Raw genomic sequence first — 19944 nt, 5'->3', positions numbered from 1 at the left:
AAGAACCAAGAATATAAGTAGAACGTGTTGTCTATATTTATTTAAAGTTGCGCATTTTGATGTGACGTCACAATTCTCAACCCCCCCCCCCCTCGTCACACATCGTCACAAATGTCTGACCCCCCCCCCCCCCAGGTGAATGACGTCATTTATAGACGGCCCCTAGGGACCGTGAGACCCCCCCCCTCCCCCGGGGTTAGTGGCTGTAGCGCTACCGAGTGGCCATAACACAGGTGGCTGTAGCGCCACCGTGTGGCCACTACACAGTGGCGCTACAGCCACCGTGTAACGCCACGGTGTGATGGCCACACGGTGGCGCTACAGTCTGTGTGGTGGCCACACGATGGCTGTAGCGCCACCGTGTGGCCACCACACAGTGGCCACTACACGGTACGAATGTGCGGTGCCCGCAAAGCGGTACATCGTAGCGGTTGGCGCACTGTTGCGGCTGTCCGAAGGGTCCAACGCATATGCCGTGTCAACCAACTCACATTGTTTACCCCGCAATCTTGCACGGGCAAATTGAGTTGTCAGGTTCATGCGGCGTACAGCCCTTTAAATACGAGGCAACAATAACGAAAATTGTACGGCCCAAATACATGAAGTCGTGGGACAGATTTTATTTATTTTTTACTCTGAAGAGTCACGCGATCCCGGGAGCAGCCGACAAATTTGATCCGGAATTAAGACGTTCTCGGTACAGATCATGCGCACATGCTACATGTCACTTCCACATCCGATTTTCCAGCACGCAAGCCACGCCATAGCACAGCGACAGTGGGGGGAGGGGTGGGGGGCAGCGCGTTACCTCCTGCGGCGAAGAAGGCGAAAGCAAGCGACGCCGAGAGGCAGCAGACATTTGAAAGAGTGTGGAGAGCCCGACCTGTATGGCTCTAGGGCAGCACGCGGGACGGCTGTGGTCATTTGTCTGTGACTCTACCCTTGTGATGGGACGTTGTAGGATGAACGTTGAGATTTATACGGGGCACGGGGGTGAACCAACGAGGTCTGAGTTGGTCTGTAATAAGAGATAGGGGGGGCACTGGTAAGCGGTTGACAGGCGTGTCAAGGCGGCGAGCCGTGCTTGGGGCGAACGGCGACTGGGAATGCACGGGCGATGAGCACCTCCCTGCCAGCGGCAATGTGGTTGACGGCCAACGCTGGGCCTATGCTATAAGTTGGCACCCGTAAAGGGGCGCACAGGTGGTGCATCGGCCGGTCATCTCGGTCAGTCGACTCATGCGGCACCTGTTGTTGGGTCTGCCCCCCGTGACCTCTTGTCGGCGGGCCTTTCGACACTTCACGTGGCCTTAACGTGCACATAGCCCGGCACAAGAGCCGTGGTGATATCACCGCCACTTAGTAGCGAGTGGCGATTGTTGTTTTTGTTGGTGGCCTGTAGCTGTGCACGTCTACCAGACGGCAGGCGTAACCACGCGTTGAAGACGTTGTAGTCGTTACTCCACATGCCCACCAAGAGGGCAACATGAAACAGCACGTCCGGCGCCCGTGAAAATAAGAAAATAACGAAACGAACCTCCGTGATCGATTTGCACTGCGATTCTTAATCAGTTCACGGATTTTCACGTAAAAAAATAAATAAAACCAACTGCGGCTACGTCCCATGCTGGCCTACATGTTTATACCATTGAAGATCCGATGAAAATCGGTGCTGAGTTCAAAACTATAAAGACTTTAACTTTGCGATTTAGATTTCCCGAGACACGCCCTATATTGCCCCGTGTGAAGCGATAAGTAAACATTTTATTTGTTACAAGACAAATTTGTGTTTTTTTAATTGAAGTGCACTTCAAATTTGCGCTTGTGAAGATTATCTTTTTGTGATTAACTTAGTTGGAATAGGCTCATGTCGTTCAACTATGTTGCTACAGCACAGGGATGCAAGCGGTGTCCGTAGTGTAGCGGTTATCACGTTGGCATAACATGTGAAAGGTCCCTGGTTTGAAACCGTGTGGAAACATTTTATGTATAACCATAAAAATTCGTGTTTTATTTAAAGTGCAGGTAAAATGTGCCCTTATGAAGATGATGATTTCATGATTCTTCATTGTTGGCATAGGCTTATGGCAGTGAAGTGTGTTGCAACTTCACAAGATTGACAAGCAGTTTCCGTAGTGTAGTGGTTATCACGTTCGCCTAACACGCGAAAGGTCCCCGGTTCGAAACCGGGGGGAAACATTATATATTTTACAAAATAAATTAGCATTATATTTAAAGTGGACGTAAAATATGCCTTCATGAACTTAATTATTGAATGATTTTACATTGTTCATTTCGACTTATTTCAGTGAAATATGTTGCTACGTTACACATTCTTCAAGCAGTTTCCGTAGTTTAGTAGTTATCACGTTCGCCTAACACGCGAAAGGTCCCCGGTTTGAAACCGGGTGGAAACATTTAAAGTATAACAAAAAAATCGTATATTTTTTTTATTCGACGGAAAATGTGCTTTCATGAAGATGATGAATTCATGATTCTTCATCGTTGGCATAGGCCTATGGCAGAGAAGTGTGTTGTAATTTCACAAGTTTGACAAGCAGTTTCCGTAGTGTAGTGGTTATCACGTTCACCTAACACGCGAAAGGTCCCCGGTTCGAAACCGTGCGGAAACATTTTATGTTTTACAAAATAAATTAGCATTTTATTTAAAGTGGAGGTAAAATGTGCCTTCATGAACTTGATGATTTAATTATGTGTCATTGTTCGTTTCGACTTATTTCAGTGAAAGCTGTTGCTACGTTACATGTTCTTCAAGCAGTTTCCGTAGTGTAGTGGTCATAATGTTCGCCTAACACGCGAAAGATCACTGGTTTGAAACCGGGTGGAAACATTTTGATAAACGAGTGAAGTCTTGCAATACGAGTAGTACGTATATGCTTTGTCTGCCGAGCGTCACGTGATCACAACTGATATACGAGTGCTTTGATATACGAGTGCTTTGGATTACAAGCACGTCTCTGGAACGAATTATGCTCGCAATCCAAGGTTTTACTGTACCTATATCTCCATAAAACATCCACTGCTGATTTCCCACGAAGTGATAATACAGTCCATGATGTATGGGTAATACATGTACATCTTTCAGTCAAACTACCACCACCAAGATAAACATTCTGTATCAGAAAAGACAAAATATTCTAGATTTAAAGCTTTCGTGACTGCTAGGATCCATACTCTTTGATTCTATTGGGTAAAGTCACGTAGGTGAAAATAAAATAACAAAAAATCACGACGTTTCGGCCACAACACAAGCGGCCTTCATCAGGTGAAGGGACGAGACTGTCTGGAGGACAGCGCTGGAGTGGAAGAAGCCACGCTTAGATCACGACCTTTAAGCTGTGTGAGAAGAAAAAGACCAAGCGCCTTGACAAAGGAATTAGCATATAATTTAGCATTGAAATGGCTCATTGAAATAGCTAAGTTAAAGTATACACATCCGCAGAGGTACCCCTTGACAAAGGAATTAGCGCTGGAGTGGAAGAAGCCACGCTTAGATCACGACCTTTAAGCTGTGTGAGAAGAAAAAGACCAAGCGCCTTGACAAAGGAATTAGCATATAATTTAGCATTGAAATGGCTCATTGAAATAGCTAAGTTAAAGTATACACATCCGCAGAGGTACCCCTTGACATAGGAATTAGCATCGAATTTAGCATTGAAATAGCTGAGTGATTAGCTTGTAACTGGTCACAGAAATAGCTGTGTTAAAGTTAGAGCATATACATTCACCGAGGCACCTAGTACTAATCAAACAGGAGACTTTAGCGAAACACAACCACGCTCAGACATCGGACCTGTGTGCGAGCAAACAAAGAAATTAGCATAAAAATTAGCATTTGATTGGCGGATTTTAGGAAAGAGGTGGTGTACGTGCCGGTGGACTTGCCGTTTGGCGCGGGGGGGGGAAGGGGGGAGGGGGAGTATACCTATTGATGGTGGTGTGAAAAGGGGGAATTTATAAGAGCTGCGAAAGTTTGGGGTACCACTACTTGAAAAATATACTGTACCATTGAAATTAGTTTAATGTTTAGTTCGATTTAGAACATATTTCCAATGGTTGCTTAATTTGAAACCACCCTCTCGGTTGAAATTGTGTCTGTGTTTGTAGATCTGAATTGCTTCATGAACAAATCTCTGATAAAAGCCCGTGGGTTTGCAAAGAACCTTGGTATCGGAGAAAATTATATCGTGATCCCCCACAGCGTTGTAACAGTGATCAGCTCGGGTCAGTGGGGTCAAATCACAGGGCACACGAGCGACACACCTTGCTTCGTCTCGGGTGCTCTGGCCCTTGATAAACCTTGCCGCGCCTGGGTTTGTGCCCAATACAGGTGACGTCACTGGGGGATGACGTCACTCGGAGTGGACGAGGCGGACACCTGACCCTGGACCCCAAGACGTGGCCATCCTGGAACCGCCTACCACACCACCTCTACACACACCATGCACACACACACCACGCACACACACCCCACACACACACCCCACACACACATCCCACGCACACCACGCACACACACCCCACACACCCCACACACACACCCCACGCACACCACGCACACACACCCCACACACCCCACACAACCCACACACCCCACATAATGTGATGAGAGATAAAGTGATGAGAGATAAAGTGATGAGAGATAAAGTGATGAGAGATAAAGTGATGAGAGATAAAGTGATGAGAGATAATGTGATGAGAGATAAAGTGATGAGAGAAAGTGATGAGAGATAATGTGATGAGAGATAATGTGATGAGAGATAAAGTGATGAGAGATAAAGTGATGAGAGATAAAGTGATGAGAGATAAAGTGATGAGAGATAAAGTGATGAGAGATAAAGTGATGAGAGATAAAGTGGTGAGAGATAAAGTGATGAGAGAAAGTGATGAGAGATAAAGTGATGAGAGATAAAGTGATGAGAGTTAAAGTGATGAGAGATAAAGTGATGAGAGATAAAGTGATGAGAGATAAAGTGATGAGAGATAATGTGATGAGAGATAAAGTGATGAGAGAAAGTGATGAGAGATAAAGTGATGAGAGATAATGTGATGAGAGATAATGTGATGAGAGATAAAGTGATGAGAGAAAGTGATGAGAGATAAAGTGATGAGAGATAAAGTGATGAGAGATAAAGTGATGAGAGATAAAGTGATGAGAGATAAAGTGATGAGAGATAAAGTGATGAGAGATAAAGTGATGAGAGATAAAGTGATGAGAGATAAAGTGATGAGAGATAAAGTGATGAGAGATAAAGTGATGAGAGATAAAGTGGTGAGAGATAATGTGATGAGAGATAAAGTGATGAGAGATAAAGTGATGAGAGATAAAGTGATGAGAGATAAAGTGATGAGAGAGATAAAGCGATGAGAGACAAAGTGATGAAAGACAAAGTGATGAGAGAAAGTGACGAGAGATAAAGTGGTGAGAGACAAAGTGATGAGAGATAAAGTGATGAGAGATAAAGTGATGAGAGATAAAGTGATGAGAGACAAAGTGATGAGAGATAAAGTGATGAGAGATAAAGTGATGAGAGATAAAGTGATGAGAGATAAAGTGATGAGAGAGAATGTGATGAGAGAGAATGTGATGAGAGATAAAGTGATGAGAGAGAATGTGATGAGAGAGAATGTTATGAGAGACAAAGTGATGAGAGTGAAGTGATGAGAGAGAATGTGATGCAACATCATAATTTTAAGTGGTAGGCATTAGTCATTATATAGTGTAGCATATACCCAGTTACTTAATGTTAACAGCTCAGCTTATTGGAGAGTATATTGAGTACATTGATTATATTGATGTAGTTTATATTTAGTTTTTTTTCACATCGGTTTATTGTATGGGAGTAGGGTATGTGTAGTTCTTTAGAAACTCCCCTTTTTTATTTTCCACATAATGCACGAGCTTTATACGTGGTGGTTTGGGCTGTTGCAATTTTTTATTATTAAAATCTCTCTCTGTATTACTGCTAATCCTACAAAATACACTAGCATAATGTGACTTTGAGACCCCCCCACCGCCTAGACATTCCACAAGGAGTGACTAACCCCATATCTGCATTTTCCACCAATATGCTAAATTCCTCTGTTGATATGTAAACTCCTTTGTCAAGGCGCTCTGCTCCTCCCACCCAGCTTGAAATACGCTGCCAAGCTTAGCAGTGTTCATTAGGACGCTGTCTTTCCGACAGCTCTGTTTCTTCACCTGAGGACGGCTGCTTGCGTTATGGCCGAAACGTCGTGAGAAATGTATTATATAATGTTTGATTTTTATTATTTTATTTTTCCCTTCTACGTGACTTTACCGAAAGAACCAAGAATATGAATACCTGCAGTCAAGAAAGCTTTAAATCGGAATGAAACACGTTTGTTCCAAAATGTGTATTCCTATCATATGTAACATGTGCCCGCATTTGTGTTATGTGCACGTGGAAGTACATAATATATATACACTACATCATGTACATAATATAGATGCACATTAAACGATACTGTATACACATCCTGTTATGTTTGATCTCAATCCATGGGACTCACAAGGTAAGTGATGATGATGCTGAAGATGGTACAATGCTGTTTGTCTTGAGCGTGTTGATTGTAGTGGTGATGGTGGTGACGGTTATAGCAGTGATAGTGATGGTAAAAACACAGATGATTGCAGTGGAATGATAATAATAGTGGTCGTGTTAGTAGAGGTCGTGACTATGCACACAATATATTATATGTAATACACATTAATCATATTTAATACCCTCAAAAACAATTGCAGGTGCACGTACTACAATGTAATTACAGTATACATACGATGGTGGTGTGTGTGTGTGTGGGGGGGGTTGAATGTATAGGCATATTAAAATAATTTAACACGTATTCATCCGTGTGATTATTTTAATACGTGTAATATGCACACACGCATCGTCATAATATGTAACCGCATTTGCATTATATACACATGCAAGCACGTATAATAGACACACACCATATAGATATCATACACGTGTACATTCATTGTACTGTTATCTAACGATCTAATGGGTGGATTAAGATTTACTTAAACCAAGGTGGCGACCCACGAGTCCCCCCATGTGAATGGACATGAGGCATTCAGTGACGTCTCAAGAAGCCGATGATTATTACCAGAAGGCCACGTGACTCTCTCTCTCCACGCGTGAGGAAACGGATGCCGTGACGTCACCTCTGACGTCATTAGCCTGGCGCGTCATTCGTCGTTGAACTTTGGCGGAGGGAGCACGCGGCTCGCGCTCCAGCGCCCCCTAGATCCTGGCTCTGTCCCAACGTGTTTCTGGGAGTTTCTCGACGAGGGATTTGTCCAAGGTAAGCGACGACGTTGAATGACAGTGCGATGCTGTTTGTATCGACCCTGTTGATTGTTGTGGTGATGGTGGTGTTGAAACGGCTCTATGCCGAGTGTTGTAAGTGGTGGTGATGTGAATATGGTAATTATGAGTGTGGTGTTCGTGGTGGAGGTGACGGTTGAATTATTTGTGGAGGTGGTGATGTGTGTCCCCCCCCCCCCAATATATATTATAATTACGGCCTTGTTTGAAACTGATTGGCCTACAACCAGAGAGAGCCGTCTTTATGGCCTTGTCTCACCAGTCTAAGACCAGAGAACACCAAAAAGGCGAACAGTACAAAGCCAATGCAAATATCAAAATTTCGATTTAAAGCTTTCGTGACTGCAGGGATTCATATTCTTGGTTCTTTCGGTAAAGTCACCACCACGTAGAAGGTAAATAATAAAATAAGAATAAAAAAGCATTAAAAAAACATATTTTATTATGTTGTATTTTCATTATTTTATTATTGCCCTTCTACGTGACTTTATCGAAAGAACCAAGAATAATTATCAAAGTATCAATAGCTTGGGTTCAGCAGTTATATCAATGGGACAAAGGAGGGCGGACGTGGTGCTGACCATCCAACCCCCTCACGTGGCGTGCTGCCCTTAATAGGTGCTCGCAAATACCACTTGCTCTAACAGTCTGTTAAGGGGCCGTCCATAAATGACGTCACACACCTAGAGGGGGGGGGGGGTGGTCAGACATTTGTGACGATGTGTGACGAAGGGGGGTGGGGGTGGTTGAGAAATGTGACGTCACATCAAAATGCACAACTTTAAATAAATATAGACAACACGTTCTACTTAATTAAATAGACTTTTTAATAAACGTTTTCTGCTACAACATCAGAGTGCAGCGCCACATTAAATACGCACTACAATGACAATAGTTTAAAGCGATTTGAAGCACTTTTTTTTGGGGGGGGGGGGCAGAACTTTGTGACGTCATATTTGAGGGGGGGGGGGTCTGACTTTGTGTGACGAAGTTGGGGGGGGGGGGGTCAAAAATCGTACAAAATCGCGTGACGTCATTTATGGACGGCCCCTTAAGGCTCCATGGGGGTCTTTGTCTATGTCCGCGAGATGATTGCACTTCAAAGGTTAAGGTGCCATTGACTGTCCGGTGTCCCTCGCCCGCTCCACACCATGGTATCGGCCAACAGTACTGACTCGTACAGTATACCCGCAAAAGGCAAAAACTCACTCCCGCGATAGCTGAATTGGTATACTAAGACGTTACACGCTCGATAACGTCGAAACCGCGAACGATAAACCCAACGATATTCAAGGGTCTTCCGCATGTCTCTGAATCCGTGTTTGCATCTCTCTGTCCATGTGTCTGCGTGTCTTTAGGTGTGTTTACATGTACATGGGGAGTTGGTTTAGTGTAGCGCCTTGGCACACTGAGCAATAACAATAAACCCAGCGACGCGAGTTCAATTTCTGCCCACGGCCACCACTAATGACGACGTGCACATACACCGACACGGTGGCTAGGAGATGTTCACAACCTCGCCTGGTATACAGGAGGTTGGTGGGTTTGATCCCAACCCTGACGCATGTCTCCGATTATTTTTTGCCTCCACATTTAGAAACGTGCGTTTCGAGAATTTGGCTGCCGTAAATTTGCACATGATGCGCTACTTCGCTGAGCTATCATTCGTGACCAGGTCGCTTCTGAAAAAGGGCTCTGTAGCTCAGCGGGTCTTACGTTGTAAAATAAAAACAACAACAAAAATGTGTCTCTGTAATGTTTCGTGATTGGCAGGCGATCATGGCGCCTGGAGTCATCTCTTCGAAGGCAGGGAAAAGCTTCACACCACAAGGTTCCACACCACTCGATTCTGCATCTTTGAGCCACGTGATATACCGCCAGGCTCTTTAATAAGACAATGGCACACTCACTCGAGCAGAGTTCACGTGGCCAGAGTCAACCCCTGAACGGTCCTACGCGTTTAAATAGACCACGCACATTTGAAGTCATGCATAAGTCCTTAGTTGCTTTGTGATTCTATGAATGTCCACATGATAAGCCACTTTGTAGAGTTGTAATTTATGGCCAGCTACTGAAAAATGTTAATAGTTCAGTGGGCTTTAGCTGGTAAGTTAAAGAAAATAGTTTAAACTTGATTTGTATATTTTTGTTTAAGTGATGTGCATAGCTTTCCTATACTTTGTCCTCCTATCATGCTTTTGTGTTGTCCTCCGGGACATCTGTTAAAAAGAGCTTTATAGCTCATCAGATTCCTTCAGTAAAAACAAATATTACGATTCTGTTACATATATGAATGTGTTCATTCATTAACGCATGTGTGTATGTGTTTGGGTGCAGAAATCTTGGATAGATTCCGAAAGAAGATGACTTCTTTTGAACGCACAGAAATCCAGGCGTACCAAAATATTTTTTATTTTAAGACTAGCGGTGTAAGAAATGGCCATGCAAATAATGGCTACGACGACGAAAATAACCACTACATTCCGGTGAGTCTCCAATGTGGTCCATGTTCATTCCAACAAGTCCACATCCCACTGCAAACCCAAACAACCCAGGCAATTGTCTTTCGCATGGCTATTGTACTTGCAGAGAAACAAATACGATTTTACATTCAGGTGGCAGTCAAGCCAGTTAACCGCATCAGGAGTAGCGGAGTATATCACTGTGATGTCTCCTTTTGTATTTGTGGATCGGGCATTGCATCGTTGTGTTGTGCAGTTTGTTCTGGATGACCACAAGCGCACACTACTGGAGAGTTTTTAATTTTCCATTTGTGCATCAGGTATCGGCGTCTGCCATGGTTTGTGCGGATGCAATTTAGGGTGGACTATGAGCTTCGTGGAAGATTCAACTCAGGGATCCTCTGTATAGTCTGATGGTGTTGTTTGTAATTAGCAGTGAAACATCGTACCAAGTAAAAATTTTATTTAAAGCTTTCGTGACTGCAGGGATTCATATTCTTGGTTCTTTCGGTAAAGTCACCACTTAGAAGGGAAACAATAAAATAATAAAAATATAAAACAATCAAATTCTCACGACGTTTCGACTGCAACACAAGCAATCATCGTCAGGTGTGAAAACCACAGCAAGGAAATTTGAAAAAAGTGCTAACGATAAAAAGAAACCCGCCACTTTTTTCAAATTTTCTTGCTGTGGTTTTCACACCTGATGATGATTGCTTGTGTCGCAGTCGAAACGTCGTGAGAATTTTATTTTTTTATATTTTTATTATTTTATTGTTTCCCTTCTACGCGGTGACTTTACCGAAAGAACCAAGAATATAAACATCGTACCAAGTTGTTCAATGTTGTGGATTGCTTTCTAAAACATGCCAGTGCACTGAAGCATCAATTTGGCTGCATTAGGGTATTAGGAGCGTGACACACATTGGCATTTTACACACGTGTCGATATAACCCAAAATTCAATCATGAATCATAATGGTTCAAAGCCCATGTGTTAAATTTGTTAAAAGATCCTCATTAATGTGCATACTTGATAACAATTGTTTCGTGTGGAGTTGTTGGCTTCAGCTGGATACCAATGAACACACACAATTAATGTCATTCTGCCAATCTCTGAGCGAATACTTATACGCGTGTGAGATGAGAGACCGTCTATGACACATTTTACATAGCATGATCAAGTGGTGTCCAGTGTGGGGTATGAGACATCTGGCAAATACATCACAAGCATCACAGACATTGTTCTATCGGTTTGGATACAAAATAAAAAAAACAATAACTAAATGGGCACTAATTGAGCGATGCTTTAAGACTGAGTAATGTTTGAGGACTGAATAAGGGCGCATTGAATAATTAACTCTTCTGTTATTTTGTCGCAGATAATGAACGAACACCTGGCGTACCGTTACCAGATACTAAAGGTACTTGGCAGAGGGCGTTTTGGCCAGGTGCTGCTTTGCATGGATCACAAGACCAAAGAAAAAGTGGCCTTGAAAATGCTGCAGCACTGCATACGGTGAGATTGCACGATGGAAAAAGCCACATTTATATCTGGATGTGTGCCTAGAACAATAACTTGTGAGATTATTAACAAGTGTTACTTTCCATGAAAGCAGAACAAATCGGGATTAGAGCATATTGCCTTGTCTTCGGGGGCTCTGCTGGTGGGGTCATCCTAGTTTTTGTACATCCTCATGCCTCTTAAGCGTGCAATAACAAGAGTGTGGTGAGATGGGTTCACGGTTTATCTCCATAACAAAGAGGAGGTCAGCAAAGACGGACCATTGCCAAAAAAGGTTCCGTCAGTGTTACTAATGAATTTATTGACGGTTTTTTTACCTTGTGCGCTACTGCCAATGCAGTATCATATTTTATTCTTGTTGGCTATTTTTTTTTATCCCACAGCACCTGGCAAACGGACGTGCAAAACGAGCCGGAAATAATTCTGGCCCTGGAGTCCACGGATCTAGAAAACAACCACATCATCAGACTCCACGAAACCTTCATATTCAGGGGACATTTTACGATGGTCCTGGAGTTCGTCGGGTGAGAAGAAATCGCATCAAGATATATTTTTTATAAACCAAAAATATAACATTTATTTTATTATTTCATTGTTGCCCTTCTACGTGACTTTACCGAAATAACCAAGAAATAATATAATTAAAAAAATATATATTTTTTATAAACAAAAAATGTAAAATCTATTTTTATAAAAATATGTTTTTATTATTTTATTGTTTCCCTTTTACGTGGCGACTTTACCGAAAGAACCAAAGAATATTAATCCCTGCAGTCACGAAAGCTTTCAATCAAAATTTCATCTCAATTCATGTTTCTAAATGTGGAGGGAAAAAAACCAGAGGAGCCAGAACAAAATGTCCACGTGACCACGGAGGGAGACAAACTTTCAAACTCCAAATATAAATAACATACACAACTGTTTACAATTGCTCCCTGGGCCTTAGGGGATACATTTGAGCTGAGTTGCACAATTGTGCAAAAATAAAAACCAGCCAATTAACATGAGATGTTTGCATAATAATTGGAAATAAAAGAAACAGCAAACTGACATAAGCTGCAGCACATGAAGCTGATAGCTACCACAAGGCCCTATCCCGCCCGTCAGCAGGATTCATGCACCATGCGGAACAGCGAAACCGTCGCAAGGGGCTCCATTATATTGATCTGAACCCAATGAGCAGGTCATGTTTAATCATCATTCCCCTGGCAGAGTTGAGAATTGCCTTTTTTTTACGTGAGTAGAAGCCTTAACCGCATTAAGCAATCCTGAGCATTGATCACGAGGAAAATACCTACAGTAACCATTCACGGTGTCCTGTTTTTTTTGTTGTAGTCAAGACCTGAGAAAGCAGCTCAGGGTCGCAAAGCACTTTCCCCTTTCAAGAGTCAGGCTCTACACTCAGGCCATGCTGAAGGCTCTTGTCAAGCTCAAGCAGGAGTCCATCTTGCACGGAGACCTGAAGCCAGTGAGTGAACCCAAAATAACCGAAATGCATCATTCATTCGAAATGCATCATTCATTCGAAATGCATCATTCATTCAGTCCTTCTGTATTATTGCTTTGAGACAACTGGTTGTCAGGACGAACTCTCGCGACTCGCAAAATAGAAGTCAAAGACCACGCGACTCTTTGTTGTGCTACTCTTGAAATGCATGCTATTTACTAATTCAGAAATGCACTAAATATATAGCCGAGGCTTGCTTAAACGCAGGGCATTGCGTATCTCTGCTTTCTTGAGAGCGAACCGCATATTATTTGCTAAATATTCGAATTCACATTCTTAATAATAGTGACAACACTCATGCAGCTATGATTACAAATGTCAACGTTAACTGCACATTTTTAAGGAATAAATGAATGAGTGAACGACCTTCAACCGATATGCAAATTGTAGTCTTACCTTGCGTCCTGTATGCTTCAAAGCTGTACACATCAAACACCTCTGACAAGAGCCACAACTTCTTTTTCTTACAGGAAAACATCCTTGTCAAAAACCATAAAACCGGGAACATCAGAATCACTGATTTTGGCATCAGTGCCAAAGTTACAAAGTCATGTAAGTGATTTCCCCTGTGTCTGGGTGTGTCTGTGGAGTTAATAGTGTAGGGAGAGGTCGTGTCGTGGTTAGATCGCTGCGTTATGAACCTGACGTACGGAGTTCGATTCCCGCTCACGGCCAACACTGGTGACGATAATCTGAACCGGTCCTGGGTCTCCCCTAGGTCGACTCAGCCTCAAATTAGTAGCTAGTTCGATGTGTGAATATTGCCACTGGCGAGACAAAGGCGGCCGTGCGTGGTGCTGGCCACCCGTCCTTTTCGTGCCATTCCGGCCTTCATTGGTGCTCGCTGACAGCACTTGCCCCAACAGTCTGTTACAGGTTATACGGGGGATCTTTGTCTTTGTGGGGAGTGGAAAGGTAGCGGCTAGCGTGCTGTGCTTCAAACCCGGCATACGGGGTTCGATTCTCGCTCACGACCAACACCAGTGACGATTGCCTGATCCGGTCCTGGGCGTCCTCTAGGTCGACTCAGCCTCAAATTAGTACCTCTTGCAGTTTGTAAACATCGCCACTGGGTAGACAAAGGCGTCTGGACATGATGCTGGCCACCCTCTCTCCTGTGTTGCCGTGCCGGCCTTAATATGTGCTCGTTAGCAGCACTTGCCCCGACAGCCTGTTAAGGCTATACGGGGAATTTTTGTCTTTGGAGTAGTGGAATAGTGATTAGGACTCTACTACACTACACTCCCTGTAACACATTTTCAATTCCCAACCGTGGAAAACACTGAATTGGCATGTTTTGTTTATTTGACAAACCTTACGAGTTGGCTGTGTTGGGCGGTGGCGGGTTTAACGACACATTTATATTTACGCGATGCAACCCCAAAAAAGCCTATTATGCACTGGCAGTTGGTATTTAAACAGCGCCACGGTCTGCCGCATCGAAACTTAGCCTAAACGAGCAGAAGTGGGTTCAAATGTAGCTGTCACGAGTGCATTTGTAGGTCCTCACTTAACCTAGCGAGACAAAGCATCTCAAAGAGTGGCATTCATGTATTGGCGGCTCTGAGACAATGGGGGAAATTCAACTTCCCCATGGTGCAACCACTTTAAACCACTTATTCAGGTGTTTAACTTTATCGCCTCCTAATCAGGATTTCAATTTTACAACTTTGCAATCTGTGAGTCGAGCGCTCTATCGCGGCACCACTTGACCGGTAAATAGAATGAAATGAACGTGTGTGCATTAAAACAGTTCGACGACGACGACACTGGACTTGTGTCTTCTTCTTCTTCATTATTATTATTTATTTAACCCCTCTCACGCGTCGCCAAGCCCCGCCTTTAGCCACGCCCCCTCCCACCTTATGAACCCTCCAGATGGTTCCCCACGAGCACCCTTGAGCTCCGCCTATGAACTATGGCCCAGATGATCCCATCCACCTGATTGGCTAATGGCTGAAGCGGCGGAGCCTATCCCACCGATGGGCGACCGTCGGGGTGTACTCTCGTATTGCACTTTGTATGTGGAACGTCTTTCACGGCCTACGTAGCCAGCCATGCCCTGTGCTTAAATGTGCCGATATGTGCGTGTGGTGAGCAGTTTCCGGACCCTTTGGAACATGGCCATACATGGCGCCCGAGATGCTCCTGCTGCCTTACGTGACATGCGCAGCAGACATGTGGTCCCTGGGCTGCGTGATTGTAGAGATTCTCCTCGGCTGCAGCCTCTTCGTCGGCAACTACAAGGATTTCCTTGGCCGAGCCATCAAGGTGCCTGAAACAGGAAATTCTAAGCACATTCATTACGAATTAGTTGCAATGCAGGGCATAGCTTATATCCTCGAATTCGTTAATAATGGCATACAGAATGTTACGGACTTAATGTACGATTCATGGAATTCCATGGAGCTGTCTTCATCCTCTGGACTCATGCCTTGGTTAAAAAAGGTGCCCTGATGCCAATACATATATGTAGAATATCCATATGTAGAATGTACGTCTTCATGTGAATAGCTACCATTGGGGGTTTACTGACCATGCCAGACAGACTGCCACTGTGACAGACCCATGTTATGAAGGCAATATTTGTTGATTTTCATATAATTACTATATAAATATTAAGATAAGCAAAAGCACGTGCAGTAATTGTGCAAAACACCTTCAATTCATACTGTGGATGTTAAAAGTTATACTGCATGTAAACTGTGCTCGCAGTCAAATTAGCTCATGAATGCAATCTCAAATGTTCGCAGATCTTGGGTCTCCCACCAATGTCAATGATATTGACAAAATTCAACTGGACCATTACCATGGGTGAGTCGAGTGAACGCTGGTTGCTATTTTTTGACGTCACATTTGTCAGACGAGCGTCCCTGTAATGTACTCGTCATCACCATCATCACCACGATCCACGGGTACATAGCCCGTAGGTGTCCACTGCATGTTTTGGCATGTCTCCACTTTCCTCTCTCTCGTGCCAATATTCTCAAGCAGTGGCCACATCAATCTAGATTTGAAGTTTTCGCAACTGCAGGGACGCATGCTCTTTGGTTCTTTCGGGAAAGTCACGTAGATGGGGAAAAAATAATAATAAAGAATATATACAAATTAATTAATTAAATCACGACGTTTCGATTGCAACACAAGCAATCATCATCAGGCGTGACAACCACAGCAATAAATATGTTTTTTTAATGAAGTGGGAGAGAAGCCAGAGTTAGGGCAGTTAAATAACTCAGAGAGGGGGGGGGGGGGAAGGGGAGGGGGCGAATGGGGAGAGAGAAAGAACCAAAATAATATAGTGGCCACATCTTTTAGACACCAATCACTGATGCGTGTGTGTGTGGACAAATAGTGCCAGTTTAATTCTCATCACTGCCTGCATCATCACGTTAATTGTTTTACGTGCAACCTTCTGTCTTTGCTTCTACGTTGGTCAGGGGCGGAGCCAGGATTTTGACTTTGAGGGGGGCTGACTTCAGTATTCTGAGATATCCAGCGTTCATGTTTTCCAATGGGCGCCACAAATGTATAAAACAAATTTTATTGGATTTGAACGCGCAGTTTATTAATAGGTCGGAGCCGTTGATGTGGCTAATAAGTTCGATAAGTTCAAAAGGCTGCCGCTTAAGCAGCCTGCAGGGCAGCGCAAGGTGGCAGCCTGCAGGGCAGCACAAGGGGGCAGCCTGCAGCATTTTGCAGCAGCCGGATATCCGGTTATCCCGATTACCGACATTCCCAAAATTTCAGGGGGGGGGGGCTGAGCCCTCCCCAGCCCCCCCTGTGGCTCTGCCCCTGACGTTGGTCACTCTTTGGGTCAAGCTTCGATGCAGCAGTAATCCTGGAGCAATGCATTTCGAGCGTACAATATCTGATCTCCGTCAGTCTTTGCACTCTCGTAAATCGTCCACAACAGTTTACGTCCAACGCTTGCTTCTTTTTTTCCCTCTCTCCCTCACAAACACAGACAACTATGGGTGCCCAATTGTCAACGGCAAGGTCATTGTCCCGAGCAGTTTACCCCTGGAGTCGCTGCTGGAGACTGATGACAAGGAGTTACTCAACTTCCTTCGCGGCTGCCTTGAGTAAGAGCCCCAACTCCATGAATGAAACTTTACTATCACCTGTTGCGCACTTTGTCATATCAGAGCAACGTTTCTCGCTTTTGTGCGTTCGTAAAATTATTTAGCGCGATTATCGTGAAGCCATTGGAGCTGTGCACTTTGAAATGTAGATTTAAAACCCATTTCTTTAGAATTGCCTTCGTGTTTAGATTGTTGTCCATCCCCCACACCTCCCGATTAGAGCGGTTGGCTGCGTACGGTGCTAAAGAAGTCCGACATGAAGTTTGTTCTCCTATAACACGTGTTTTCGCAACGCTAATTGGATATGACGTGACGGATGTATTTGGGAACGCTTTATTTTTACAACGCCGATGCGAATCGGATATAACGCGACTGAGTGAACCGAAATACGTCACGCTAATAGGAATCAGCGGTTGCACGGCTGCCTCGGCGTAGCGTCACGAAAGGCGGGATGCTGCTGGATGCTTCTAAATGCTGCCCACACGCCTCGGTCCTTGTTCAGCCTGCGTACGTATCTGACGCGTTATCGCGGACTGTGCTTTCACCTACGTTATTTATAACAGCGCGATTTGTTTCCATAATACGGTGTTCTTCAGGAACGCAGCTACCGCGTTATTGGAGAACACACTGTACACGCATGCTACGGAGGATACGGTTGGCAATTCATTGGGTGTGCCTCAATCCCCTCCTCATGAGCAGAATAAATGTGGACAACGGGGGCCCTGACGATCCCCCGCGTGCATGTTGGCAGGTGGGACCCCGCACTCCGGCTCACACCTGAGCAGGCCTTGGAGCACGACTGGGTGAGGGGCAGCGAGAAGACGCAGGGCAGCGCTGCAGTGCCAAGCGTCGACGTTCCACTTGGCCAGGCAGCGGCCCCACAGGCACTCAACGCGGACCCACAGGCACTCAACGCGGACCCACAGGCACTCAACGCGGACCCACAGGCACTCAACGCAGACCCACAGGCACTCAACGCGGACCCACAGGCACTCAACGCGGACCCAGCTCCAGCAGAGTCACAACTGTCGGACGACAACTCGCAGTCCGATGGGACTCCGGAATTCGTGACTCCCGGGGGATGCAGTGTTGAAGAATTTGTGACAGCCAGGAGCCAACAGTGAGTCTCCGCATGCAAGCGCATGATTAAGGATGTTTTTGTTGGTTGTGCTATCGTTAAGCCACAACCAAGTGTGTACCTGTTTAAATGAGCATTAGGCAATTTTCACCTCCATCATTAAGCCTAACCCACTGGTGGAATTCTACGTACAGTAAAACCTTGGATTGCGGGTACCTCGGTCTGCGAGTGTTTTGCAAGACGAGCAACATTTTTTAAATAAATATTAATTTGATAAACGAGCGAAGTCTTGCAATACGAGTAGTAACGTATATGTCTGCCGAGCGTCACGTGATCACAACTGATATACGAGTGCTTTGATATACGAGTGCTTTGGATTACAAGCACGTCTCTCGAACGAATTATGCTCGCAATCCAAGGTTTTACTGTACCTATATCTCCTTAAAACATCCACTGCTGATTTCCCACGAAGTGATAATACAGTCCATGATGTATGGGTAATACATGTACATCTTTCAGTCAAACTACCACCACCAAGATAAATATTCTGTATCAGAAAATAAAAAATATCTGTTCTCGAAAGAATAACCATGAGGATTCTGTTTTTTAGGGGTCCTATATTGGTATAAGCTAACATTTTTACGAAAATTAACAAAAATGTTACTTACACAATTATCCAGAGGATATTTCGGTAAATATTTCATCACCCCCATCATCCATTTTATTTATTATCATCAGCATGAACCATGGGTAGATAGCCTGTAGGTGTCCACTTCACATTTCACCACTTGTTTCAACTTTCCTCTGTCTCGTGCCAATATGCTCAAGCAGTGCATCTCTTTCTGGCACCAAAGCCATTCTCTGGCTTTTGATTTGCCTGTTGCCTATGCTAAATGTTTCCAAATCGTGCCAGCTTCCTTCTCACCAATGCCTGCTTCACGAGGACTCCTTCCACGTGCAACCTTTTTTTCGTTACTTCGGCGTTGGTCACTCCTTTTAGTCCACTTTGGGTGCCAGTATTCCTCATGTAGCAATACATCTCAAATGGCCAATATCTAATCTCTTATCAGCCTTTTGTTTTACATCGTGGAAAAATATAAATCCCAAATTTTGAATGTGTTCCATCCAGCCCGTTGGTTCTGTCGTAAGTGCTCCACTCCCTGGTCCCTCCGTTTCATGCGGCATCTTGAGACACGACCGCAATTTTCTGCTGACGTGATTCCAAATTGTAAACTGCGACATTGGTCCTCCAACATAGATTGGCCCCTGTCCTGCGAATGTTCAGTTTTCACCACTGGCCCTGCTGCTCGTTTTCAGCGTGGAAATGCTTTGACCGTCGAGTTGCATTGCACAGGGTGGCCCAGGTGTCTTGTGAACCCCAATTAGTTGAGCAGTAATTATTCATTTATGTCTTCACACCCATTGGTATGGCAAAACGATGAATCTCTGGTGATTAAATGGAATGTGTGAAAGGCGGACGAGGCATGACGACCAAACGCGTGTCTCTCTTCCAGGTTGGCTCCCACTCTCTGTCCCAGCAAGAAAGATCACGGCAATGATGAGAAGGAGAAAGAAGTCACCGGGCGGAAACATTTTATGTCTTCTAAAATAAATTAGCATTTTATTTAAAGTGGACGTAAAAATATGCCTTCATGAACTTAATGAATGAATGATTTTACAGTGCTAATTTCGACTTATTTCAGTGAAATATGTTGCTACGTTAAGCGTTATTCAAGCAGTTTCCGTAGTGTAGTGGTGATCACGTTTGCCTCACACACGAAAGGTCCCCGCGGTTCGAAACCTGGTGGAAACATTTTATGTAAAATCAAAACAATTCGTATTTTATTTAAAGTGGACTTAAAATGTGCCTTCATGAACTTGATGATTTAATGATTTGACATTGTTCATTTCG

The 19944-nt window shown here is 44.2% G+C and overlaps 1 protein-coding gene and 1 non-coding gene across 2 annotated transcripts; both read left to right on the top strand.

Annotated features, from left to right (window-relative positions):
- The first annotated feature begins 2126 nt into the window (after positions 1 to 2126).
- TRNAV-AAC (transfer RNA valine (anticodon AAC)) lies at positions 2127 to 2199 on the top strand. The gene has a single exon. It is a non-coding gene; the product is annotated as a tRNA-Val (tRNA).
- A 1760-nt stretch (positions 2200 to 3959) lies between these two features.
- Positions 3960 to 19719, top strand: LOC142930178 (dual specificity tyrosine-phosphorylation-regulated kinase 4-like). The gene is made up of 12 exons (XM_076072345.1): positions 3960 to 7353; positions 9150 to 9207; positions 9714 to 9862; positions 11220 to 11356; positions 11746 to 11886; positions 12698 to 12830; positions 13340 to 13421; positions 14971 to 15140; positions 15623 to 15683; positions 16837 to 16954; positions 17706 to 18074; positions 19547 to 19719. Exons 2-12 carry the CDS (start codon positions 9156 to 9158, stop codon positions 19647 to 19649), a joined length of 1515 nt encoding a protein of 504 aa, XP_075928460.1. The 5' UTR covers positions 3960 to 7353; positions 9150 to 9155; the 3' UTR covers positions 19650 to 19719.
- The last annotated feature ends 225 nt before the right edge of the window (positions 19720 to 19944 follow it).

This window comes from Petromyzon marinus, chromosome 37, assembly GCF_048934315.1.
Source record: "Petromyzon marinus isolate PM22_M1 ecotype Great Lakes invasive population chromosome 37, UKy_Petmar_22M1.pri1.0, whole genome shotgun sequence".
Classification (NCBI taxonomy): domain Eukaryota; kingdom Metazoa; phylum Chordata; class Hyperoartia; order Petromyzontiformes; family Petromyzontidae; genus Petromyzon; species Petromyzon marinus.
The sequence above is the reverse complement of the archived record's forward strand: the minus strand, read 5'-3'. Positions and strand labels throughout refer to the sequence as shown.

Bases quoted from the DNA above. Each gene is read 5' to 3' on its own strand.
- LOC142930178 (XM_076072345.1), top strand. From the start codon at position 9,156: ATGGCGCCTGGAGTCATCTCTTCGAAGGCAGGGAAAAGCTTCACACCA. The intron at 11,887-12,697 runs GTGAGAAGAAAT...TTTTTGTTGTAG, and splicing joins ATGGTCCTGGAGTTCGTCGG to TCAAGACCTGAGAAAGCAGC. The intron at 12,831-13,339 runs GTGAGTGAACCC...TTTTTCTTACAG, and splicing joins TGCACGGAGACCTGAAGCCA to GAAAACATCCTTGTCAAAAA.